The sequence below is a fragment of the Vitis vinifera genome, chromosome 8 (genome assembly GCF_030704535.1).
Source record: "Vitis vinifera cultivar Pinot Noir 40024 chromosome 8, ASM3070453v1".
Lineage (NCBI taxonomy): Eukaryota > Viridiplantae > Streptophyta > Magnoliopsida > Vitales > Vitaceae > Vitis > Vitis vinifera.
Window position 1 is genome coordinate 13,588,927 of NC_081812.1, and position 27,402 is coordinate 13,616,328.

General features: G+C 37.6%; 1 protein-coding gene across 1 annotated transcript in view; it reads right to left on the bottom strand.

The window, feature by feature from the left end:
- LOC100256739 (histidine--tRNA ligase, chloroplastic/mitochondrial) overlaps window positions 1–27,402 on the bottom strand; it is a 42,324-nt gene that overhangs the window by 469 nt on the left and 14,453 nt on the right. The window contains exons 6-9 of the mRNA XM_010655310.3: window positions 16,641–16,715; window positions 9,885–10,002; window positions 3,192–3,334; window positions 1,166–1,294 (exon numbers count right to left, since the gene is read on the bottom strand). Coding sequence (XP_010653612.1) covers window positions 1,166–1,294; window positions 3,192–3,334; window positions 9,885–10,002; window positions 16,641–16,715 — 465 coding nt within the window. The remainder of the gene's footprint in view (window positions 1–1,165; window positions 1,295–3,191; window positions 3,335–9,884; window positions 10,003–16,640; window positions 16,716–27,402) is intronic.

The following is a 27,402-nucleotide window of genomic DNA, read 5'->3' on the forward strand; positions in this document are numbered from 1 at the left end:
CAAAATAAAATAAGAAGAAAAAAGAACAAGAAGAAAAGAGGAAAAAAGAACCCATACCCATCAAGAGTGAGATCCCACAGAAAGGCGGAAAAAGAAAAAAGAAACCATCATCCATCAAGAGTGAAGTTAGATACATGCACGTGCATAAAGGGAGAAAGAGAGTGAATGAGATAGAGAAGCTAAGTAAAATATTTTAAATAGGTTGAAGATCAAAGTGAAATATTTTAATTAGGTTCAAGATTATAGGCATACTTTAAACAAGGCAGGTCAGGCACAAACACACAAGGGTACAGGCATGGCATTTGATTATGACATGCAGCTTCAGGATGCCAAACAAATGTATCCAGAAAAAGAACAAACAAATATGACACAGATATGGAATTAGTCCGTTCTTTGTTACAACGGTACTTCCAAAATGAGTAAAGCACCACTTTTGAACATGCAAAGCTACACATACTTTATTGCACCCTGAAGTATTAAAGAAGAAGATTTGAACATTCTGTCAATCCAGTGAGTCTCTTTGCCCTAGGATTTGGGGCCTGGACAAATTCATCATCTACTTACACACCTGCACAGGAAACGCGTAACTGAATCCAACATAGGTATAAACTACCAAACAAGATATATAGCACATGTTAGTGACTGTGAAGTTCAGTCGGTCATTGACTCAAATGTCCCATTGAAGGAATTTCATTTCAATGGGCCAAAAAAGGAGAAAAGAATACAAAGTTTAATACCTATCAAATTTAAAACATCAAACCAAGGTAAAATATATACATAAATAAAGAAAAAGTCGATTATAGTCAAAGATGACTCAGCTGGCATAGCATAAAGGTTCAGTCCCTCCACTGAAAGATTAAAATTTCTTGCCCTGTAGATATATGTGTTATAGAAAGAAATGTAAGTTGCAGCTCGTAAGTAGTCAGAACATTCATCATCGTCTCTGAAAATCAGTTGGCACGATAACAAAATAAGGGAGGGAAATTTTTTACTAGGCTCAATATGCTTGTCGTACAGAAGCTGGTTTATCTCAATAATAATGACACTAGGGAAGCCATTTTGGAACAGGAGAAGCATCTTCTGCCTAAATAATATAACATCCAAGCAATTTAATATAACAAATTCACTTCATTAAAGTTCTTTGATATACAAGGCATAAACTCACTTCAATAATGACAGCATCACCAAATCCAAAGCCACAAGCAGGGACGTCATCACCTCCAAAAGTAGAGAGTAAACGGTCATATCGTCCACCACCACAAATGGCCCGCAACTTTCCTTCTCTATCAAATCCCTGATGAAAAGATGAATTCATTGGGAAAAGAAAATAAGAGGGTCTACTGTTTATGAACAAATTACACCATGTGCATGTCTATAAAGAGAAGAATAATCATCAGTAAAAGAAATTAGCTGTTTCAGCTGCATACTTAGCCCTCATTCAGTAAAACTTAAATTTTGTTTTCAAGACATGCAAGACTAGCAATGGCCATATGTGCTAAGAATAGCATATTTGCAGCATCTGGAATTTCAATAGTTCAGGATTTCACATGATCCTATAATGTCTATGCCTCTTGATTCAAGCATAAGCTGAAAAACAGTACCAAAATCAATGTCTGCATATCTACTGACGCAGATATGAAGTTAGTGCTTTACACTTGGAATTGGAAAAACTTCGAAATATACAAGTGTAGGCACTCCCATAATTGATAAGAATGCTGTAATGCTAACATCGACATTTTCCCACATTTGTTTTCAGCTAAACATACATGTGTTTCATTAATTCAAAAATCAGAACCATAAATCATCAACTCAGTGACAAGGGGACACCATCTCCCCTTATCTGTTCTTGCTAGCCATGGAAGGGTTTTCTTCTCTTTTTGAAGCTGTCATTCAGGAAAAGCCTTTCTATTATCATCCCAGGTGCTGCAGTTTAGGTATATCACATATCATCTTTGCTCATGATTTGTTTGTTTTGGCTGGGGCTACTCCTAGATATCTGACAGCAATTAAGGCAGATTTAGTTGAGTTTGAAGAATTATCAGGCTTAGGCCTAATCTGCAGAAAAGTAATCTATTTTTTGCAGGGGTTGATGAAGCAGAAAGAGGTCAGCTTTGTGATATCCTGGGAATACAAGAGGGGTGACTTCCTCTTAGGTACTTAGGTCTACCTTTGATCTCTACAAAATTGGATGCAGCTGCTCATAAGAACTTTTTGGATGAGATGATGAGTAAGATAAAAAGTTGGAGTACTAAGACACTGTCATATGCTGGTAGAGTTCAGCTTATCAAGTCAGTACTATCTAGTGTGAAGATGTAATGGTCTGGGTCTTTTATTCTACCTAAGAGAATGCTTTATAATCTTGAATGGTAAATAAGTTAAGAGATTTCTTGTGGACAGGTGCTGATCTTAAACACACAAGTGCTAAGTTGATTTGGGATATGTCTGTAAGCCCCTTGAGGAAGGGGCTCTAGCATTAGAAGGTTGGATGAATGGAACAAGGCATTTATCTTGAAGTACATATGGGCTATCCATGCTAAAAAGGACTCACTTTGGGTGAAGTGCTTTTGCCTAAGGAGAAGTAAAGGAAGAATAAAGCCTCCGCCTTTGCACCCACTTGGTGCGCTATTAAAGAAAAAGAGCATTTCTATCTAATAATAATATAATAACAGAACGCTTCGCATTGGCTAGCTTGCTTGGCTACACCCATATCGATTCAAATAGCCCATTCAAGTCGATTCTGTGCATTGGATTACTTCTTTTTGCAATGATTCCAATATGTCAAGCTTCAATTGTATAATGACGACAAACGACCAAGTCATCACTTTCATCTACATATATAAAGTACAATCAAGCAAGCAGTCTTTTATGTAGTACAATCAATCAAGCCCACTGCTGATTGTGCGGCCACTGATTTTTCATTTTTAAGAAGCTCCTCCAAACTAGAATTCGTGAATCTTTCCAACTATACTCACTCTAAAAAAAAAAAAAAGGAGAGCTTAACGACTTCTTTTGAATGAAATTCCTTAACTTTCAACCCTCAAGGCCTCAGCTTCTAGCATGAAAACAATCTTTGCTAGAATCACAACATCAGCCTATTTGCTAACTCATCAACTCATGTGGACAGCACCATGTTTCAGAAAAAAGGTGTCATAAAACCCTCAATCAGTAAAGATATAAATAGCAAACCTAACCTCAAATACAATTCCAGTATAATAGGCAAGGCCACGGACAACAGATGCATCGAATTGAATCCACTCAGAGTAGCCAAACTTTTCAGCAAGGGAGAACAGTTGTTTCAGATCTGCAACTGCTTCCCCAGCAGCTCCAAGTATCTCTGCACAATTATAAACAACAATCCCATCACACATCTGTCTAATCAACTGTTTCATTCAAGAAAAACTTACTTCAATAAACTCACATTAGCAGACATCAAATCATGTTTGATGTCTCTGTTGTACTAGTAAATCATATAGTGCAGGCTATTGCATTAGCCATACAATAATTTTTAAAATGCGTAAGGATTCAATTTGGTAAGGTGTTAAAATTTTATTTAATTCTATTTTGTTAAATTTTTATACTTGAACCTTTTTGATCTTTGTTCTTGTATTTTATTTTTTATTTTTAATTTTAGTTAGATAGTTTACACTATAGTTTTTCATATTTTTTAGTTTAAGTACTTAGATTTTTAAATGGAAGATAAAGCAAATTTTTAGTTTTAAACTTTTGTTAGAATGCTATGTACTTTTTTCAATCACAACATATTTTCAATGTTTAAATATATAAGGATTTATTTTGGTAATTTGGTACTTTGCTTGTTTTTTACTTTCAATCTTTGTTTTTCTTTTTAATTTTTTAAAGCCTTCATCACTCTAATTATTTATCTTCTTAACTATAAATACAAATGTTTAGTGTTACATTTTTGTAATAATTCTATCATTTTTTAATTACAAAACATTTATGTTAATTAATTAAACTAGTGCATGTTTGGATACACTTTATGTTTTCTATTTTTAACTTTTATATAAAATATAGTAACTTTCATATAAAATGTATGAACTTACCAAATATCTTTAAAAAACACTTTTAAGATTTGAGGTGGTAAAGTTTCTTTAAGATCTCAATTTTTTTAAACAGTATTTAAAAGACATCATCTTTTTAAGTAACTCTCAAAAAGGTATTGCATTTTATATAAAAGTTATTGTCATTTTCTATTTTTAAAAATATAAACAAGAAGTGTATCCAAACAAACAACACATTTTTAAATTTTTAGTATCTATAAGGTAGAAGATTATATGAACTTTTAGTTTTATATTTTATTTTACTTTTATAATTTACAGTATACAAGATTTATAAATTTTTAGGCCAAATGGGTTGTAAGTGGTTGGGGACATAATCATGCCATATCGACACAATTAACTAAAAAAGTTCCATGGGTTGGACATCCAAACATAAACATGACTTGTATGTTAAAGGGGTTACATTTATATATATATAAGAAAGAAATTGTATTAAAAAGGCACAAAAAGAGCGCAAGAGTATACAAGTTGCATACAAGTAAAACAAATAAAAAGTAGAAAAGAAGGTACAAAAAAATACTCCCTCCCTCACCCAATACCCAACCACTCTGAAATCAATTAAATACATATAACCACCACCTATATACACCCTAACCCACATAGAGAAATTGTTTTGGAATAAACTTTTTAGCCTTCGATCAGACAATGCCTCACCATAAAAAAATCTCCCTTATATTCCATTGCATTTTGCTTTACAATTTCTAGGGTCCTATAATGGAATTTATCCAAATTTCTTAGTACAAAATCTTAGATCAACTTTTACAAGAAAAGAATAATATATGGCAAGACATTGATTTTTAGGTTATTCTTCTAACACTCCCCCTCAAGTTGGTACAAAGATATATTTCATCCCTAGCTTGTCTAAGATTGCATAAGATGCTGAACTTGATAAGCCCTTTGTTAATATGTCTGGAAACTGTTTAAAAAAGGTAACAAACAAACTGCAAATCAGCCCGATGTCAAGCTTTTCTTTAATGAAATGTCAATCTATCTCCACATGCTTGATTCAATTGTGATGAGTGATATTTATGGAAACTTTGTTATTGCAATATAGCTTTATGGGTCCTTTCAAAGTGATGTCCAAGCCTATAAAAATAATCTTTAACTAGAGTAGTTCACAAATCCCTTGAGCCATGACCCTAAACTCAAGTTCTGCCCTAGATCTAGCTATTGTTGATTACTTTTTACTTCTCCAGGTACAATATCCAATAGTAAACCTTCAATCAACAATTGATGCAGCCCAATTAGCATCACTGTGAGCTTCCAATTCCAGCAGTCAGCATCACTATATACTACCTCCATGTGAGATTCATGTGGTGAATGCATGGATTGGATTACCACACCTATAGCATACACAATGTCTGGTTGAGTATGAGATAAATAAATAGATAAATTGCCCCACGAATCTTCAATGGATCAAAGAGGCCACAATCTAACATATCATCCTCTATTTTTCCTTATAGTTTATGATTTTGTTCAATTTGAGTCTCTGCTGATTTACATCCTAACATCCTTGTGCTCCACAAAAAAATCAAGGACATATTTTGTGGGGAAATAAATATTCTTCCTTTTGAGTGTCTCTTCAATCTTGAGGAAATACTTTAGACTCCCTAAATCCTTGATCTCAAATTCATTGGACAGATAAGCTATTATTCTTTGAATTCCCCCCTCAGAATTTTGAGTGACAATAATGGCATCCATATTAATTATCAAGGTGGTAAACTTAACAGAGGAGTTGTGTTTGATACACAGTATGTGATCCCTGTGGCTTTGATGATAGTTCATTTTTATCATTGATTTTGAAAATCTCTCAAACCATGCTCTTAGAGACTATTTAAGTCCATAAAGGGACTTCTTAAGTTTGTAAACTTTGTTCTTCAAAGCCTTGTCACCAAACCCAAGAGAGGTATCCATGTATACCTCTTCTTCCAAGTCGCCATGTAAGAAAACATTCTTCACATCAAATCTACAAAGGCAATCAAGATTAGCAGCTAAAGACGTGTAATACAAACAGTACCCATCAAAAAATATATAATAATAATAGTGTTCATTTTTCCATGGGTGCAAAGGTCTCTTAGTAGTCATCACCATAAGTTCTAGTGAATACCTTGGCTACCAACTTAGCCTTAAACCTTTCCATTGTCCCATAAGCCCTGTATTTAATTGTAAAAATCCACTTACAATCTATTGTTTTCTTCCCTTTGGGCAATTCAATTATATCTCATGTCTTGTTCTTTTTTGCATCTCTTCATTAATTGCTTTCCTCCAATTCTTATTTCTAAGTGCCTCTCAAACTGTGTTTGGAATTTCAATCGAAGACATTTGGATAATAAGGGCTTACTATGTAGAAGACAAATTTAATTCAATTACTCTTTACCTATAAAAAAAATGTAGAAAATGAGCGATGTAATAAGGTAAAATTTATGATGCATATATCTTCTAATGCCTTTCTTGATGGAATAAGCCAACACAAATCATCGTAGACACTAGAATGATGATGGGATATGGGAGGATGCTATAGATTTTTCCTTTCTCGAATGCCCTATTAGTTTAAAGGTATTTGCTCAAACTATGTGTTACCTCTCCTTGACTTGATCCTCATATTCATTGGTTGGAATTTCAATGGACAAATCATCTAAAATTTCCTCAAAATTTGATGCTAATTTATTCGAAATTTATTGGAATTTCTCATGTTCATTGGCTAATCCATTAAAGGCATCCAAGGTTGGAACATTTGAAACAACAAGAAACATTGGTGCAAAATTTGAACATTATGGGGCTGAAAAATCTTAGATAATAGGGAAAATTGATGTGAAATCTAAAGTAAAGACATTTGGCACATCAACCAACTGGGGAAGGACACCCTCATCATTCATAGCAACAACTTTTGATATCTTATCTTCAATTCCTCCAATCTCCCCCTTGAAGATAAGTGTGTATGAAATAAGATTAACTTTCAAAGAAGGTGTTATCCTTGGTGATATATAGTCTTTTTGTGAGATGATGGTAGCACTTATATCCCTTTTAAGTAGAGGAATATCCAAGAAAGACACACCTAAGATCTCTTGGATCAAGTCTATCTCTAGATTGTTTGGGAATGTGAATGAAAGAGACAAACCCAAGTGTTTTTTGAGGAAGGGATTCAATACCCTTAAAGTTAGGAAAAGACTTGGAGAGTACACAAATAAGAGATTGAAGTCAAAGATTTGAGAAGGCATTCAATTTATTAGGAATATAGCAATCAAAATGACTTCACCTTAATACAATTGTGAATCATTCATTTGAAAAAGTAAAAGCACCTAGCAACTTCCAAGAGATGTCTATTTTTCCTCTCTACTACCCTTTTTGTTGAGGGGGTATCTACACATGAAGATTAATGCACAACACTTTCATATTGAAGATAAGTGTCCCTCCCATTATCTAACCTTCAGGTATGGATTTTGGCACCAAATTGAGTAAAAACCAATTTATGGAATATTAGGAAAATGGAATTAACTTCATATTTGAAATTTAGGAGATAGACCCAAGTGGGTAGGAGTGTAGACATCAATGAAAGTAACAAACTATCTAGAACTCGAAATATTTGGTATTCTGGAGGGAACATCCAAAGGTATTAAACTAAAAGGAGAAAAAAAAAATCCATTTCTTATTGGAAAAGGCACATGGTGGTGTTTTACAAACTCATTAACCTGGCAGTGAAAATCCCATGCCAAACAATGCAGGAAACATTTTTTCCAAGAGAAAGAAAGGTGGGTGTCCCAACCATCTGTGTCATAATTATATTTGATCAACTTTTGAGGGATTATTAGTGGTAACAAGAGCTTGTGGAATAGGATCACTAATCTTCCAAAGTGTATTAAGGTGGTAGATCCACATTTACCCTTACCATGCTGTAATGTTACTAACAAATAAGAGATTACAAGAAAAGATTGGAACATGAAACACATTTTTCAAGAATAAAGGAGTAATGAAGAAAGTGTCATTGGGAACATGTAAAGCATATTTCAAGGACAAAGGAATGGAGATTATGCCTTGACTAACCATGGAAGAAAAGTAGAAAAATAATTGGAGTTACTTGTCATAGGGTTGGTACCACTCGAATCTATGATCCAAATACTAGATAAACAATCCTTATAGACACTTAAAGCTTTGATATTACTTGTTTGGACAAATGAACATGAGGTAGTATTTGCAGTAGGACTTTGTGCATGTGTTTCAAGCCGGCTAAGAAGTGTTTTCAGCTTTTCAAAATGGTCCTCGTTGAGCAAAATAGTTTATTGTTTAGTGACAGGGATGGTTTCATGAGAAACATCAACAATGGCCACTTGATGCACCTATCTGGATCTTATGGCATGTTTTCCTCCTCTACCACTCCCCCTTTTTACTTCCTAATGGAGGTTTGCCATGGAGTTTCCAGCAAGATTCATGTGTATGTCTTGGTTTATGACAATAATCACACCAAAGTGAATCTTTATCATTTGGTATCCTTCCTTCTCCTTTAGGTGCCATTGGCTTCAAATTTCCAACAGTAGTTAATGATAAATTTTTTAGAGTAAAGCCTCCAAGCATCACAACTCAACACCTCACTTCTCCAATCATGTAGGTATACACCTCTTTCATGGATGGAAGAGGTTGTTTCCCCAATATTTGTTCTCTTACTTAATCTAATTCTGGATTAAGACCAGCCAAGAATTCAAATACACCCTCTTGCTCCATTATTTTCTTCACTATGGCAGTATCCACAACAGCTACATTTCTGTGTCAATAATAATTGCAGCCATAAACTCAAAGTTTGTGGTAATATTCAATCAGAGCCCAACTTCCCTGCTTAATTAGCATGAATTTAACACTACAACTCATATATTGTGCTGTCATTCTAATCTTTGAATAAGTTTGACTGACACATCCCAACTCTCTTTAGCAGTGGAGAGAAACAAGTACATTTGGCTAATCTTCGACTACATGGAGTGTAGTAGCCAAGACATGATTGTTGAATTTTCCTCATCCCAAAATTCATATCTTAGATCATTGGAGTCAGGTTTTGATTTAGAACCTATGATATAGCCATCTTTCCTTTTTCATTTGATGAAAAGTTTAGTTGATTGGGACCATTGCAGGACATTCTGGCCATGGACTTTTTGAGTGGTGATTTGGAGTGTGGGTTGTCATTATGAATAGTGGATAAAAATGGAAGTATTTAGAATATTAGAGGGGGGTTCAAAGGTAGGGTTGCTCAAGAGGATGATGTATTTTCAATGGGTTTTAGACATTTTGGGGAAATGAAGACAAAGTATCTAGTTTGTGGAGAAAATGAGTCTCAAACTCAAGGGAATTATAATGGGGAACTAAGTCACCAACAATTAATGCTAGTTTGGGAAGAAAAACAAGTGAACAATGAAGGTTGTTTATGACTGAGCAATGAAGTCTCTACGAATCATGGTCGTGTTAGACTTCTCTTATACCATGTTGGAAAAAAAAAGGTAATCTCCCTTGTATTCCATTGCATTTTGATTTACAATATATACAAAAAAAGGGTTGACAAGATCCCTTAAATTATGCAATCTGATTTCTAGGTTCCTATTATGGAATTTACCCATTTTGACAGGCAAATCAGGGGTGGCAGTAGAGGATGGAGGATGGAGATATAGGAAGCATACAAGAAACAAGCAAAAGAAAATAAATCCAACAAATAAAGGCTAAGCCATGGCCTGCACAGAGCATCAAACCACCTCTAAATCAAGAAGTAGTTACAAGCTTGGCCAAAATATATCAGTGGTACTTCTCTATCAAGATGCAGCAACAACCAACCTTCTAACTTTGTCAACGACTTTATTGAAAGCACTTGCAGTAGATCCTTGATAGCTTCTTCTGACATCCCAAGAGACTTTAATTCTTTGGTAATCTCGTCTATGGGTATCTTTTCCATCTGTTTCCAAATTCACACCACCCGAAGAAAAAGGGAAAAATTATAGGATGAAAAAAACAGAGAAGGAAACATCAACAATCAGGAGGCGCATGCACAAATGTATTCATACAAGCAATGAACAAAAGACTAATAAATAAGATGGCATAATCCTTTTGCAAGGAAGGCATCATTAAACTGAATTAAAAATTGTCATCCAATGAAAGAACACAGTTCAAGGACCCCATCACAAACTCAGAATAATCTGATAAATGTTGAACTGGAAGTGATGCATGTTCACAAAAAAATAATAATAATAATAAAATAAATAAATAAATAAAAACAACTAGCTCCTTCCAACTGGACAAAAGGACAAGTATATAGGTATTTGTGCACAAAGCTCACTTTGAGTAAGCTACTAATTCATGTCACAAACAAATCAATAAGTAAACGCAAACTGGGTTCATTGAATGAATTTTTTGACCAGAAGATAATCAAATATTGCATCTTAAACAAATCAAGAAGTAAACGCAAGCTTAATCAAGACATACTATAAAAACTACAATCCGGGCTCAATGCCTCCAAACTGTTGCAAATAAAAATAGCTGTGAAGCTGACAAACCCTTGTTGCCACAAAAATGGGGAATTGAAATCATCCACAATGAATAGTCTCAGAAAATGAAGTAGACCAAGTCCTACAAGGCATTGACCAACCTCACTCATTTACTTTGCCAAACAGTGTATAAATTCCCCTGATTTAAGGGCAGAAAACTTTATATGCTATAAGTCTATTGGAAAAACATTTTGGCAAACAAAACAATTTCCTTCCAAGAAAAGAGCGCAAAGGAAAATCCAAAAGTGGCATTCCTATCAAAAAAAAAAAAAAAAAAATCCAAAAGTGGCACAAAGAAATCCACAACATGTATGTAGATAAAAATAAACTGGATAGCCATCCAGTTATAGAGAGCAGTTCTACTACATCCCCAATGCCAAGAATCTATCTCTAAAACATGATAAGAAACAAGCCATGAAATAACACTCATTGGCCATACTCTACATCAGCAAAACTTTTGAGTTTGTTAAAAGTCAACAACTGAACTTTCACTTTTTAGACTCTGAAGTTGCTAAGGAAGAAACTATCTGTCCATTTATCCCCAGATAATTGGAGGTGAACAATTTTATTTAACATTCATGGTTGTATTTATCATTCCTGAATGATTGAATATCAATGAGTCATTCTTGAGTAATCCTAAGAAGGCACTTCCATTGGCCTAAGCCTCTATTAGGCTCCACTATCATAGAATGAAATCAAGTTGCAACACAGCATCCAGCATTTTGACCAAAAGCAGGAGGATCTAGTGATATTTGGTACTCTAACAAAAAAATTTCAATTTAAATCTGTATCAAATAGGAATTTTCAATAAGAAATTATGACGAATTTTTCTCTTAGGCTATACTTGGCTCCCCGAAAATTTGAGGGAAAATGCGAAAAAAGAAAATAGAGAGGAAAAGTAAAATGAAAAAAAAAATTAAAGTTAATAAATTATTTTTAGATATCACTTTTTTTTAATAGAAACAGAAGATACATATTAATAAAAGTTGAAAAAAAAGATGAGAGATCCTTTCCACAAAATAAAAGAACTGATCAAAGTAGGACTACACTTCTCCACCATACAAGAAGAACTATACACATAGGCATACACATCTCACTTCGAATTCATTTCACTTATTTTAACTCTTCTATATAAAGATTAGATTATTCGAAGATACATAAGTTTCTAATTAATATTAATTTCATTTTATTTTATTTTGTACTTTCAATAGTAAAATGAAACAAAAGAAAGTCATTTTCCTTAGCATTTTTTTTTCTTTCTTTAGTATTTTTTAAGAACAAAAGCTAGTCTTAAAGACGGAGAAAAAGAATAACCAAATTTTTTAGACAGTTGAACTTCCATTAAAGAGATAATTTGAAATAGAAAATTAAAACTTTGCCCATAGGTTCAAATTTAGCAATCGAAGAACTAATACTCCTGGAAGAGGAAGTTATACTCCTAATAGGGATGCACATGGTTCACTTTAGGTCAGCTTTTAACCAACGCGAGAACAGATCCAAGCTAATCGGTTTTCGCTTAGGACTAATTTATTTATCGACTGAAACCAACCCAATTTAACATTGATTCAATTTGACTTGGTTTGGTTTATTCAGTTTGGGGCCAATATTTTTTGGAAAAATGGCAGGCATGGATTTACTTAAAAACTATAAAGGATAAGTTGAGTAAAGAAAATTCATTTAAGAAAAACAAAGAGAAAGTTGGACGTATAATACATTTCAAAAAGATGCTTAGATTAAAGTACTTGTTAAGAGAGAGAGAGAAGAAAACCTTGATTCTCATTCATTGTGTCTACTTACAATTGAGAAAATATATATATACAAGGTTAGGAGTCCTAACTACCATACATGTGACCTATATTAAAAAGGAAAGATTGTACACTATAAATTCATTATATCCAACACTCCCCCTCAACCTGGAGCATATACGTCATATGCACCAAGCCTGTTACAAATGTATTTAATCCTAGGACCTCTGAGAGATTTAGTGAAGATGTCTGCTAGTTGATCATTTGAATTAACAAAACTTGTAGCAACACATCCTGATGCGATCTTCTCTCTAATGAAGTGACAGTCAACTTCAATATGTTTGGTCCTTTCATGAAAGACTGGATTGGATGCAATATGTAATGCGGCCTAGTTATCACAGATGAGTTTCATCTGTTCATCCTTTCCAAATCTCAACTCTCGAAGAAGATGTCTCAACCATATGAGTTCACATGTTGCCAAAGTCATAGCTCGATACTCAGTTTCAGCACTAGATCTGGCCACTATATCTTGTTTCTTACTCTTCCAAGATATTAGATTACCTCCAATAAAAACACAGCACCCTGAAGTGGAACGTCTATCTGTGGGTGAGCCAGCCCAATCTGCATTTGTGTAACCAACAACCTGAGTATGACCTCTGTTCTCGTACAACACACCTTGGTCTGGTGTACTTTTGATATATCGAAGAATGCGGATTACGGCATCCCAATGGCTATCACATGGTGACTGTAGGAATTGACTAACAACACTCATAGGAAAAGAAATATCTGGACGAGTAATGGTGAGATAGTTCAATTTACCTACGAGTCGTCGATATCTCCCAGGGTCTCCTAAAGGCTCCCCCTGTCCTGGTACAAGTTTGACATTCGGATCCATAGGTGTGTCTATCGGTTTACAGTCTAACATATCAATTTCTTCCAGGATGTCTAAAGCATACTTCCTTTGGGAAAGGACCACACCGGAACTGAATTGAGCTATCTCAATTCCCAAGAAATACTTGAGTTTCCCCAAGTCTTTGGTCTGAAAGTGGGTAAAAAGATGTTGCTTTAGTTTCTGACGACGATTCGACCGACCGGAAAGCTTTGGGGTTTGGGGAAGGTGACCGGAATGAAACACGGTCACAAGAAGGTTTCCTGGAATTGATGACACGGGGAAACTGGAAAGAATTAGGTTTTCTCCCTTGGCTCTGATACCATGTTAAGAGAGAGAGAGAAGAAAACCTTGATTCTCATTCATTATGTCTACTTACAATTGAGAAAATATATATATATAAGGCTAGGAGTCCTAACTACCATACATGTGACCTATATTAAAAAAGAAAAATTGTACACTATAAATTCATTATATTCAACAGTACTTATTAAGAGTTATTCCTCATACAGATAAATAAAAATTCAACAACTAACGATTCCTTTGTTAGTTCAACAACTAAACATTTGGTAGAAAAAACAATTAATTATTTGCATTGTGCATTAGAGTCAATTCAATTCAAATTGGTTTCAAATATTGATAACCCACAAACCAAACCAAAATTTCTAGCCAATAAAATTGAAATTTTTGAAAAAAAAAAAAAAAACAACTTGATTTAATTTGTTTTGGTTCTTTTGAGTACACCAATTTGCCCCTTTTTTGGCCCCACCCCTTAACTTCTACTTGGTGCAAGTTTAACAAAATTCACTAACAGGCCTTTATACAAAACTTACTTCTATATACATTTTTTGATAGGAAACAACAAATATATATATTGAAAGAATAAGAAGTACAAAAGAAGGATGAGGAATCCTCCCACCAAAGATAAAACTAAACAACACATTAAAAGAACAAGAAACTATACTATGAAAACTACGAACAAGCTCTCTTGGCTAGACCATCCTGTTGGAACTACACACTGCTAGCCAATCTATTTGTAACACGTTAAGGGGAATGCCCTTAAAAACCGCTGAACAATAAGCCCAAAGAGAAGCTAGGAAGTGAATGGAATCCCATAAATTCTCTGAATTCCTAACTTTGTCCTCAAATATCCTAACATTTCTTTCCCACCATACAACCCAAATTAAAGCAATGCACGCATTTTGCCACAAAACTATCTCTCTTTTGGAAGTGTCAAAACCTTTATAATTGATAAACATCATGTCTGAAATGCTTCTCAGAGGAACCCAATCCATCTTGGCTAGCTGAAATAATCTGTGCCACAACCCCATGGACAAGGAACAATGTAGGAAAAGATGATCTGCTGATTCTCCTTGCTTCATGCACAACTTACAAATGTCAGGACTAAAAGCTTTGTAGGGTCTTCTCAATTGTATCAAGTCATTAGTGTTTACCTTCTTGTGTGCCACTAACCAGACAAAGGACTTGACTTTGAAAGGGACTTGAGAATTGCATACAAACTTAGTAGGAAAACAAGGAGATAAATCGAGCACTTGGGACAAGGCTATAAAGAAAGACTTTACTGTAAACAATCCTGGAGAAGATAAAGACCAGGATCTCGCATTTGAAGCCGAGGTGGATAAATGCATACAATCAAGAGATTGCATAAGGCATTCTAGATCTTCTATCTCAGAATCGGAAAGATTATGACGAAAATTAAAGTTCCAAGAGAAAGGGCGAGCAGAACCGAGAATCGAAAAAATAGGACTATTTTTATCCGTGACTACTCTAAATAGTCTTGGATATTGGGATTTCAAAGGCTGGTCCCCCCACCACAAATCTTCCCAAAAGCGAATTCTTTCCCCATCTCCTACCACAAACCGAGTATGCTTAAAAAAATCCTGAAAGACTTGTGCAATAGCCTTCCAAGGACAACGATGTGACCATCTGACTAAAATGTTGGCATCCCAACCATTTGTATGTGTCCCATAAATGCTTAGAATGACCTGATGCCACAGAGTTGTACTCTTCCTAGGATATCTCCACAACCACTTCCCTAAAAGAGCGAGATTCCTTAAAGAAATCTTCCCAAACCCCAAACCCCCTTTTACCCTCGACTTACACACTATATCCCAACTAACAAGATAATCTCTTTTACCTTCCCCAACCCCTGACCAAAGGAAATCCCTTTGCAATCTCTCAATTTTTGCAACCACTGAATTGGGAATCTTAAATAGAGAGAGAAAGTAGCTAGGAATGTGAGAAAGACAAGAGTGGATAAGAGTTATCCGACCTCCGAAAGATAAGTAAGCCTTTTGCCACCCGTCTAATCTTCTTGAGATTCTCTCAATCACTGGATCCCAAAATCTACAAGCAATTGAATTCCCTCCCAAAGGAAGACCCGGGTAGAGTATGGGCCAATCAGAAGCCTTGCAATCAAGCAACAAGGCTAGCCTAGAGAGATGATTCTGATCAAGGTTGATCCCAAAGAGATTGCTCTTGTCAAGATTGACCTTAAGCCCAGAAATTTGCCTAAACACTAACAATAAACTCTTAAGAGTTTGCAATTCTTCTGCGCAAGAGTTAGAAAAGAAGATGGTGTCATCTGCAAATTGCAAATGGGACACCCTAGTTCTATTCCTACCTACCCTGAAACCCTCCAACAAACTTCTTTCCTCAGCTCTCAACATCATTCTACTCAACACATCTGCGACAATAGTGAACAGAAATGGGGATAAAGGGTCACCTTGCCTTAATCCTCTAGAAGCCTTGACCCACCCTTTAGCATTTCCATTCACTATCCAAATAAATAAATAAAAAGATGAAGAAGAAAGAGAGAAGAATTTGAGATTGCTCCACAAAATTGATGTTTCTTTCTTCTTCATTTTCTTCATTAATTTCCTCCAACATATTGTGGAAATCTATAGAACATGTTTAGCGACAATTCTATGATCAACTGAGGCATATTTTGGAGGGAGAGAGTCCATCATTATAGTCAATAAAATTCAGTGCCATCTGGAATTTTTTAACTCCATACAATAAAAGAATTAACAGATGAAATCTAATGAAAAGTTAAAAAGGCAATTGGCAAAGTGTTTACAGTAAGCATAAGAGATTTTAGCTATCAAGTATTTTCTCCCAAATTGAGATTAGTTCATGGATGTCAGATTAAGTTTGAATCCCTATTTGGAATCTGATGTCCACTTTAATTCAGGTTTTCAAGATGGTAACCTATACAAAATAGAGTCCATTTCAGTATTCTTTTCAAATGCATTTTTAAAAGAATTATCAAGGACTGGAGCATCTTTAAAAGAATTAGATGCATTAGTTTACGAAAAATATGAGAAGCCATGATTTAGAAGAACAGAAACAAAATTTAACTGCATGTCAAAGCCTGCAACTTTAAAAAACTAACCTTGTCTATGATGACACAAACTTTTCCAAACAAGTTTTCAGGAATGGAGTAGCACCTCAATACTTCTTGTAAAACCTGTAAAGAATGGAAAAGGACACATATGATAGAACTGTACAATTCCAACAAAAATTGCACAAACAAAATATAAAAATTGTCAACTGCAGGGAAAGAATGAGCACTGTTGGAAAAGACACAGCATAAAATAATGGATTTGCTGGCACATGTTGGAAAGTAAAGGTACATGCAGCTTTTTATTTTGAAAGTTCAATAATCATGGTTCCTATTGCTCTTCCTGACAAAGCTGAAAACAACCATATCATAGCATATTGAAAAGCATCTACAATAAAGTATATACAATAGATAGTATGAAATGCATGGGTGTTGGCAAATGAGAATTACTAAAAGGGCCAATCAAGGAAAGAAGCACACACGTACGAGACAGAAAGTATACATCAAAAAAGTAAAACACCGCAACCAACAACCACAACCACAACCACAACCACATTCTAAATACTTAGAGCACAACCACTCTCTATCAAGGATGAGGACCCAACTTGAACATCATCTTGTAGAGTCCTTCAAGACCATTAGTGTAGGTTCCAAATAAGGGAATCCTTAAGAGATTGATTTGAATGTTGCACCTCTTCAAAGGTTCTTCAATTACACTCCCATCAAATTGTCCAGAATAACCTGCCTTCCTTTTTTACCCACAAAACTCTCATGATAACCCATTAACAATTCTTTCACTGAAGAAGGAAGAACCCACAAGATGCCAAATAAGGAAAACCAAAAGTGTTGTGGCACTCTCAGCTTTCCCACAATGGATAAGGAGATGGTTTACTGATTCTTCTACATTTTTACACATATGACAATAACTCACCGAAATCCATTTTTGTCTTTTGAGTTGGTCCATGGTTAAAATCCTTCCCCAAGCAGCCTCCACACAAAGAAACCCACTTTAATAGGAGCCCAAGAGCCCCACACTATCTTAGAAAGGAAAGACTCTTCTTCTTCCAATTCTAAGGACAAAAAAAAGTCTTCACTAAGAATTCCCCACTCTTACTAGCTTTCCACACCATTGTATCTTTCTCCCTATCACTCCTTCCTAACACATGTAGCTCTCAAAGCAGCTCCTCAACATCATTCATCTCTCAATCTTGGAAATATCTTAAGAAGCATAGGTTACACAAGACCAACCTGCCCTCTATCACCCAAACATCATCCAACCAAGCTTCCTTGGAAGCTTCAAAAGAGAATAGAGATGGAAAAGAGCCCTTAAGGAACATCACCATACCACACACCACGCCAAAGTTTGATTCTTCCCTCATTGCCTACCTCAAACCTTGTCGTAGGCTTAAAAATTCCCCATCCTTTTCTTCTCACCTTCCACAAGTCAATACCACACCCTTCCCAATCCAAGAGTGCCATTCTCAAGGCCCTTCCTTAGACTTTCCCAGCTCCAAACGATATCTCTCTCCATAGCAAATTTCTAATACCATCTTCCTAATTAGTCTTTATTAAGAATGAACAACTCCTTGATATCTAGACCCCATTCTTTTTATCTTTGCATATCGACAATCAATGCATTAGATGAGGTTTCTTCTCAAAAGCCCTAGCCCTCCCCCTCATCGGATATCCCTTTGAATTTTCTCTAATCTTAATGCTATTAACTTAGAAATAACAAAAAGGGACATGAGGCATATTGGCAGGCTCTTCAGAGTGTTTTTTAGCAAATTGACTCTCCCATCCTTTAAGGGGTATCACCTATATCATAGTATTAGTCTTTTGGTATCACTTAGGTCTTTATCTTCTTCAGGTTTATTTACAGTAAAGTCTTTCTTCGTGGTCTTGTCTAATCATTTTGACCCAATTCCTTTCCTTCCTACTAATTTTGTTTGGAAATCTCATGTCCCTCTTAATGTTAAGTCATTTGTTTAGTTAGCAGCACAGAAGGAGGTGAACACTAACGACATATCACAATTGAGGAAATCTACAAAACCCTCGGTCTTGATGTTTGTATGTTGTGTATGGAGTGTGGAGAATCGGTAGATCATCTTTTTTTGCATTGCTCTTTGACTATGGGGTTGTGGCACAGATTATTTGGATTGGCTAAGTTGGACTAGGTTCCTCTAAGGAGTATTTGCATATGATAACCATTGCAAATAAGGGAATGGGAAACTCCAATGGAGGATTGGTACTATGGCAAAATGCATGTATGGCTTTGATTTAGGTTGTGTGGCATGAAAGAAATACAAAAAAATTTTAGGATAAGGCAAGGACTTCAAAGGCTCTTTGAGATACTATTCATTTCCTTGCTTCCTTTTGGGCATCTTGCATCACAACTTTCAAGGGCATTCCTCTTAATATGATCCAATTTAATTGGTTGTTGGTGTGTAGGTCAAAAGGTGTGAGCTAGTAAGAGAGGTTGTTTTGTGTAATTGCCTCACAAAGTATAGGTTTATTTAGTATTTTGGAGGTGCCATTTGTTTAGTTCTTTGTTTTTTAGAGGATTTCTCATCCTTCCTTTATACCTTTTAATCCTTATTTAATATATTAATATGTTGTTTCTCATCAAAATAAAAAATAAAAAATAAAAAATAACATGAAGCAACCCTTCCTTGCCCTTCTCAAAAGAATGCTAAATGTCTCTATCACAAAAACAAAAAACTCCCCCCTATCTCAAACCCCTTGAGTTCTGAAAAAATCCAAAAGGTGAACCATTAACCAAAATTGAAAACCTTACAATTAAATCTAAAACTAAATCCATTCAATCTATTCTTATTTAAAGCCCATTTTTTGCATCACCTCTAAAAACTGCTCCAATTTACTTGGTCGTATGCTTTTTCAATGTCTAACATACAAAGAACTCCCTTTCTATGACTCCTCAATCTCAAACCATTACTCTTATCAATAATAAGAATCATATCTAGGGAATAAAGATAAAAAATCACTGAAAATCTTAGCTTTGGGAGATGAGAGAGAGCGAGCGAGTGCGCGAGAGCGACGGTGATGAGGGAAAAAGTCGAGCGGAGAATCGGAGAAAACGAAAAGGGAGTAGCTTTGGGGTGGAGTCAAAGGTTTTTGAAGTTGGAGTTGAGGAGAGAAAAGGCAAACCCCAAGTAATCATCGTGGAAAGTAAAAAAGGGGTTTCGTCATGGGTCCGACTGGGGCCGGCGAGTGTAGGGCTTTTTCTGGAGGATCTGAACCAGTGCATCAAGGACAGGAAAGAAGGAAAATGGGAAAAGGGATGGAAGGAAAAGGAGAGAAGCTACTCCCTAGTGCGTGACGCCAATAGTGCGGGCTGCTTTCTTCGGTTAGGGGTTGTCGACCTGGAGAAGAAGAGATACAACATATGCATCTCGAAAGGCAGTGGAGAAAAAGGGGGATGGTTGGCTATGGCGGAGAGTTTACGAAAACTGGATGTTTGTTTCGACAAAAAGGAGAACAAACAGGAAGAGAGGGCCTCGGGAAGGTCGTATGTTGAAATGGTGAAGAGGTCGTGGAGCAAGGCCAGTAAAATGGTCAGAGTGGAGGTAAAAGGGGAGGAAATAAGCAAAAACTTGAGTAGATTGGAACATTATGTAGTCGGAAGCTGGAACACTGGTTTAGTAGGAGGAGAGGATTTGGAGAGGTTGGGGTGGCTAATGGCAAGTTCTTGGGGGTTGAAAGGAAAGCTAGGGTTGGTAAGGTTGGGGAAGGAACGGGTTCTATTGGAGTTCGAATTTGTGAAAGAAGCCAGACGAGTCCTCATCTCTGGGAAAAGGTCAGTAGGAGGGATTTAGATGGGATTGGAGTGCTGGAGTCCAAGGTCTGGGTGTTTGGAAGAAGGTGAATTAAGAAATGAAGACTGGGTGAGGATTTTGGGTCCCGTCCATTTTGAGAAGAGTGGGAGAAGTGTGTGGTGGATTCTTAACCATCGACCCACAGACAGAGAGAATTGAGGAACTACAGTGGGCTCGGATTTTAGTTAAAACGAACGGTGAAGACTGGCCAAGCTCGTTGGAGATCGAGGTAGAGAAGGCGACCTATTACCTCTCCCTTTGGTGAGAGGTCTTGCTGTCGCTGAAGCAGAACACGGTGAACTGTCGTGGCTCAACTGGTCGACCAAGTAGAGAGGTTAGGGGTGATGTTGTTGCACGCGCTGGCCCGCGAGTGGAAGAGTTGGCAAATGCGAGGCTCGAGGAGCAGTTCCGGTTAGCAGATGGGACTGGAGGGCAGGCAAATGGGGCGGGTAGTGAAGAGATTGAAAATCGGGTTCAAAATGGGTCGATGACTCGGCCTTCTTTTGACCCTTCAGTTGCTGGGCCGTCTTCGTCTGGCCTTGCCGTGGGTCTTGTGGGCTCGAAGAGGACTGTTAGGCCTCTTTCACAAAGCCCATTAGTGGGAGAACTTTTAAAGGGGGTTGTGGCTGATGGAGATGGGCCAAAGGTTGGGTCGTCGTGTTCCAAGGGTAAGGGGTGGGCCGCCGTTGAGGTGAACGCGTCGCCTATTGGGCCTTTTATCCTGTTAAGGGACAATCCTGGCCCGTCCTAGACCTAGCTTACTGCAAGTGGGCTTTCATTGAAGGCTTGCTCCTCAGTTCTCACTGGAACCTGCAAGGAGTGTAACTCAGAGCTTGAGTTTATTATGATGCGAGAGAAGGAAGACTGGAGGAAGCAGCAAGTGGATATCCACTTCACAATGACAGACCGTGCGCTAGTGGAAGAAGCTTCGAGGTATGGGTCTGTTTTAAATTCGTGGGGCTTAAGAGTCTCAAGGTCTTCTCCTTCTAATTCCTTTTCTTTTGGTCGGACTCCAGAGGGGGAGTATTACGACCATTCTGGGGTGTTAAGGAGGATATTCAAGAAGGAAAATTGTCAAGTATCCCAGTCGCAGACGGGCCCGCTGAGAATGGCAATGGTTGTTGGGACTTGGTTGAGGTTAATTGTGTCGGCTATTCGGCAAGGAATTAGGAGTGGGGTTTAGCTCAGTCTGAGCCCCAAGAAGTAAGGGGTGAAAAGAAGATTAATTGGGAGGAAAGCAGTCTGGCCAAATTCAACCATTTTTTGGGTTTCTCAACTGAAGGCCTGGAAAAGGAAATCCTGAGTTTCTTGGTCAAAATCAGAAAAAGGCGGGAAATGATACACAGTAAAGGTCTTTTGGAGAAATCAAATTTTGAAAGAGAGCTTAAGAGGCTAGAGTGTTCAATTAACTATGAAGGGGAATTTAAGAAGAAATGTCCTCTTCAGGGCAGAGGAAGCCAACTAGCGGATGTCCAATGAACCTCAAAATTTTGAGTTGGAATGTGAGGGGAGCGAATGACATTTCTAAAAGGAAAATAATTAAGTCTGTCATAAGAAAGTAAAAGGTGGATTTGTTGTGTATCCAAGAGACAAAGATACAAGCAATGTCTAAAGGGGTGGTGAGAAGCTTAGGATCGGGGAGATTCTTAGAATGGAGGGCCTTGGATACTACTGGATCGACAAGAGGCATTTTGATTTGCTAGGACAAAAGGTCTATGGAAATTTTGGATTGGGAGGTGGGCCAGTTCTCCACCTCCTGCAGATTCAGGAATGTGGAAGATGATGTTGTCTGGGTATTTAGGGGAGTCTATGGTCCTTTCTCCAGAGAAGAAAGGAAGTGCTTGTGGGAAGAGCTTGGGACGATTAGAGGAATTTGGGAAGAACCCTAGTGTTTAGGGGGTGATTTTAATATTATCCTCTCCCAAAGTGAAAAGAGTAGACAAGGGAGAATAACCTCAGCAATGAGAAGATTTGCTCAAATTATAGACAACTTAGGGCTTGTGGATCTCCCGCTGCAAGGGGGATTATTTACCTGGAGCGGGGGCCTTAATAATCAGTCCTGGGCCAGACTGGATAGATTTCTCGCGACTCCCAGTTGGCTCGATCAGTTCAATAGTATCTTCAAGAGAAGGTTACCTTGGACTACCTCGGATCATTTTCCAGTCTACTTGAGGGTGGTGGACTAAGAAGAGGACCCTCCCCATTCAGGTTCGAAAATATGTGGCTTAAAATTGAGAGGTTTAAAGATCTAATTCGTTGTTGGTGGCAGGGGATGGTGGTTAGAGGCAGTGCTAGCTATAGATTGGCTACTACGTTGAAGGAGATTAAACAAAATTTAAAAATTTGGAATAGGAAGGTATTCGGGAGACTGGAGTGCAATAAAGTTGCAGTTCTCCGACAAGGGGAGTCCTGGGATCTGGTGGAAAGGGAGAGAAGTTTGACGGAGGAGGAAATAGTCTGTAAAAAGGAAGCCAAGGAGGGATACACTAAGTGGGTGTCCATGGAAGAAACCCATTGGAGACAGCTATCAAGGGAGTTATGGCTAAGAGAATGGGATAGAAATACGAGCTATTTCCATCGTATGACAACTGCTCATCGAAGAGTTAATTCCCTGGACAGAATCAAGATAAATGAGGTGTGGTTATCAAAGGAGCAAGAAGTGAGGGAAGGGGTAGCAAACGCCTTTCAGCAACTGCTCTCATAAAAGTTCGGATTGAAAGACGAACATAGGGAGACTGCAGTTAAAGCAGATCAACTAGCAAGAAGCGGAGTTGCTGGAGCTCCCTTTTTCTGAGACTGAGGTCCATGCTGCTTTAATGGATATGAATGGGGACAAAGCTCCAAGACTGGACAGCTTCACTGTGGCTTTTTGGCAAAGCTGCTGGGATTTCATAAAGGAGGAGATATTGGATATGTTTAAGGAGTTCCATGAGCAGAATTCTTTCCTCAAAAGCTTTAACAATATGTTTCTGATCTTGTTACCAAAGAGAGGGAGGGATGAGGACCTTGGGGATTATAGACCCATCAGCCTATTAGAGGGGCTATATAAATTGTTGGCTAAGGTGCTGGCCAATAGACTCAAGAAAGTGATAGGAAAAGTGGTTTCCCCCGATCAGAATGCGTTTTCCATGGGGAGACAGATTCTAGATGCCTCTTTAATTGCAAATGAGGTGATTGATTCATGGCAAAAAAATGAGAGAGAAAGGCCTAATTTGCAAATTGGATATCGAGAAGGCGTATGACAGCATTAACTGGCAGTTTTTGCTGAAGGTTTTGCAAAAAATGGGGTTTGGGCCAAAGTGGTTGGGATGGATGTGGAGTTGTATATCTACAACCAAGTTTTCAGTCTTGGTGAACGGAGTGCCAGCCGGGTTCTTTCCAAGTTCTAAGGGGCTGCGCCAAGGGAACCCTCTTTCCCCCTACCTATTTGTCATGGGAATGGAAGTGCTGAGTGTTTTAATTAGGAGGGTTGTTGAAGCGGGTTTTATCTCTGGGTGTAGCATCCAGCGAGGTAGAGACAGGCTATCAATATTTCACACTTACTCTTTACTGATGATACAGTCGTTTTTTGTGAGGCAAAGAAAAAGCACTTAACGCATTTGAGCTGAATTCTTTTCTGGTTTAAAGCTGCTTCAGGGTTAAGGATTAATTTGGCCAAAAGTGAAATTATACCAATTGGGGAGGTGGAAGAGGTGGACGAGATGGCAGTGGAACTAAGGTGTAGGGTGGGACAGCTGCCTGCAGTCTACTTGAGGCTGCCTTTGGGGTCGCCTAATAAGGCCGCTTCTTTGTGGGATGGGGTGGAAGAGAGAGTGAGGAGGAGACTTGCCCTTTGGAAACGCCAATATATATCCAAAGGTGGGAGAATTACACTTATAAAGACCACGATGACTAGTATGCCCTTGTATCAAATGTCCCTTTTCCGCATGCCAAAGACAGTAGCAAGGAGGTTAGAAAAGTTGCAAAGAGATTTTTTGTGGGGAGGGGGTAATATGGAAAAGAAAGCCCACTTAATCAATTGGGAGGTGGTTTGTGCGGATAAGGAAAAGGGGAGGCTTGGCTTAAGAAAGCTAGCCCTCTTGAACAAAGTCTTGCTTGGCAAATGGATATGGAGATTTGCTTGTGTTAAAGAGGATCTTTGGAAGCAGGTGCTTGTGGCAAAGTATGGGCAAGAGGATCTTGGTTAGAAGACAAAGAAGGCAAATGGGGCATTTGGAGTAGGGGTTTGGAAGGAGATCTTGAAGGAATTTGTTTGGTGCTAGGAAAATATGGCATTTAAAGTGGGAAAAGGCACCAAAATTAGATTCTGGACTGATCTTTGGTGTGGGTATACAATGTTGTCCCAAAGATTCCCGTATCTTTATGTTATGGCTGTTCATAAGAATGCCACAGTGGAAGAGATGTGAGACCAGAATTTCGGCCAAGGCAGCTAGAATTTAAGGTTTCTTAGGGACTTTAATGATTGGGAATTGGATATGGTAGGCAATTTGCTTCTTGTTTTGAGGGGTCACAGGATTACTTTGGAGGAAGACTCGGTTTTTTAGAAGGAAGGAAGAAACGGGCAGTTTAGAATCAAGAAAGCGTACAGCTTGTTAGTAAGCTCCATTGTTGTCGTTTTCCCAAAAAGTAGCATTTGGGTGGATAGAGTTCCAACCAAAAAGTGCGTTCTTCGTGTGGGAAGTCGCTTGGGGGAAGGTGCTTACTCTTGATAGACTCCAGAAAAGAGGGTGGTAGCTTCCTAATTGTTGTTTCTTGTGTGGTTGCGAAGAGGAAACTGTAAATCATATTCTAATACACTGTACAGTGGCTAGAGTGTTGTGGGATATTGTTCTTGGTTTGTTTGGCGCTCAGTGGGTTTTTCCAGAAACTGTAAAGGAGATTTTATTTAGCTGAAGGGGCTCTTTTGTGGAGAAAAAAAGAAAAAAGATTTGGAAATCCATTCTACTGTACATTTTTTAGACAGTTTGGAATGAGAGAAATAGACTAGCTTTTAGGGAGGGGGGGGGGGGGGGGGGGTGTTAGTAATTCAGAAGCTTAAAAATTCTTTTGTTTGTAATTTATTGGGTTGGGTTAAATTGTATATTGGAGAGGAGTCGCTCTCCCTTATAGGCTTTTTGGAGTAGTTAGCTTCCAGTTAAGGGTTGGTGAGTCTTTTGTTTCTTCTTCTTTTGGTTGCGAGGCCTTAGCTGCCTTGTATACTCTCTGTATGCTTTGTGGCTTTTTTGTCTCTTGTTAATACATTCTGCGCTTATTTATCAAAAAAATAATAATCATATCTAGGATTTGCCTCTCTTCTACAAATACATTCTAAGAATCTGACACCACTTTCCCAATCACTTGTTTCAACCCATTTACCAAAGCCATAGCTAAACTTTTATACAAATTACCCATAAGGCTAATGGGTTAGAAGTCCTTTGGACTTTTCTCAAAGGTATTCCTAACAAAAAAATCCGTAAGACCTAAAACCTCCTCCTTAACGAAGTCCCAAAATTTGTGTCAAAATGCCAAAGAAAAAACATCTCATCTAGGAACTTTATCCTTATACAACCTCAGAAGAGTATCATCAATCTCCTCCTTAGTGATGTTATGTTGATGGCCCTAGTTAGAATTTTAAAGGCGAGTAGAGTCTTAGAATTGGGTACTCTAGAAGCAATGAGAGTAGCCAGAAAAGTGGTGGCTTTTTGGGACAAAAGAGTGTTGGAGCTGCTTGAGATGGAGATTGGTTCTTATTCAATCCATTGTCATTTCAAATGTTGTGAGGATAACTTCACTTAGGTGTTTTCTAAGATTTATAGCTCAAGGGAAGAGAGAGAACATGAAACTTTTTGGGAGGAGAGAGGGTCATTAAGGGCTCTAGAAATACCCTTGCTACATTTGGGGGAGACTTTAACATGGTTAGAGAACCATGATATGATTTTGTGACTTGATAGATGAGCCTTCCTCGGTCAATCTCCTTTTGATAATGGGTTTTTTCACATATTGTGGAAGACTGAACAATCGGTTGATGCACTCTAACGAGGCTAGGGTGGCAAACTTGAAGGTGCACTCTAATGAGAGGGGTGTTTGGATTCCCAACTTCTCTAAACCTCTAAATGACCGGGACATTGAGATTGTGCAGTGCTTTTTGACAAGGCTTCAAGATAAGGTGGTTGTTGTGGAAGGAGAGGACAAGGTGTCATGGGTGAAGACAAAAAGTGGATCCTTCTTTGTTAAACCCCTTCACTCAATTCTTGAGGCAAGAAGTGTAGAGTCGATCCCAACAAGTGTTGTGTGGAATGTGTGGATTCCTCCTAAGGTAAGCTTTTTTGCTTAGGAGGCAACTTAGGGGAAAATTTTGACTTTAGACCAACTACAAAGGAGGGGTTGGTCATTGGCCAATAGATACTTCCTTTGTCATTCTCATGAGGAGACCACATTCTTTTGCATTGTGGAAAGGCGAGGGTATTGTGGGAGCTCTTATTCTCCTTGTTTGGGGTGTATTGGGTGATTTATTCCATAGTTAGAGAAATGCTCTTAGGTTAGCATGGTTCTTTTGTTGGAAGAAAACAGAAAAAAGTTTGAAAGCAACGCCTTTATGACTTTTCTAGACAATATGAAAAGAAAGAAATAGAAGATCTTTTGAGAACATGGAGCTCTCTATTCAAAGGCTAAAATTTTTGTTTTTGTGTAGCTTATTATCTTGGACCGATTTGTTTATAGGAAAAACATCTATGTCCTTAGTTGATTTTATTGATTGGTTGTTCGGTTTAAGGGAGGGAGTATTTTTTGTTTTCCCTATCCTTTTTTGGTGCTTTTAATCGTCTGATGTATACATCATGTGTACTTTGGTGCACCCTTTTTTGGTGTTTTTAATACTAATTTTATTTACCTATCAAAAAGAAAAAAAGAATTGACCATTTCCTAATCATGGGTGATTTAGAAGAGCCACCTTACAAATACAACACAAAACTTGTTGCCAAGGCAAGTGTATGATCCTCACC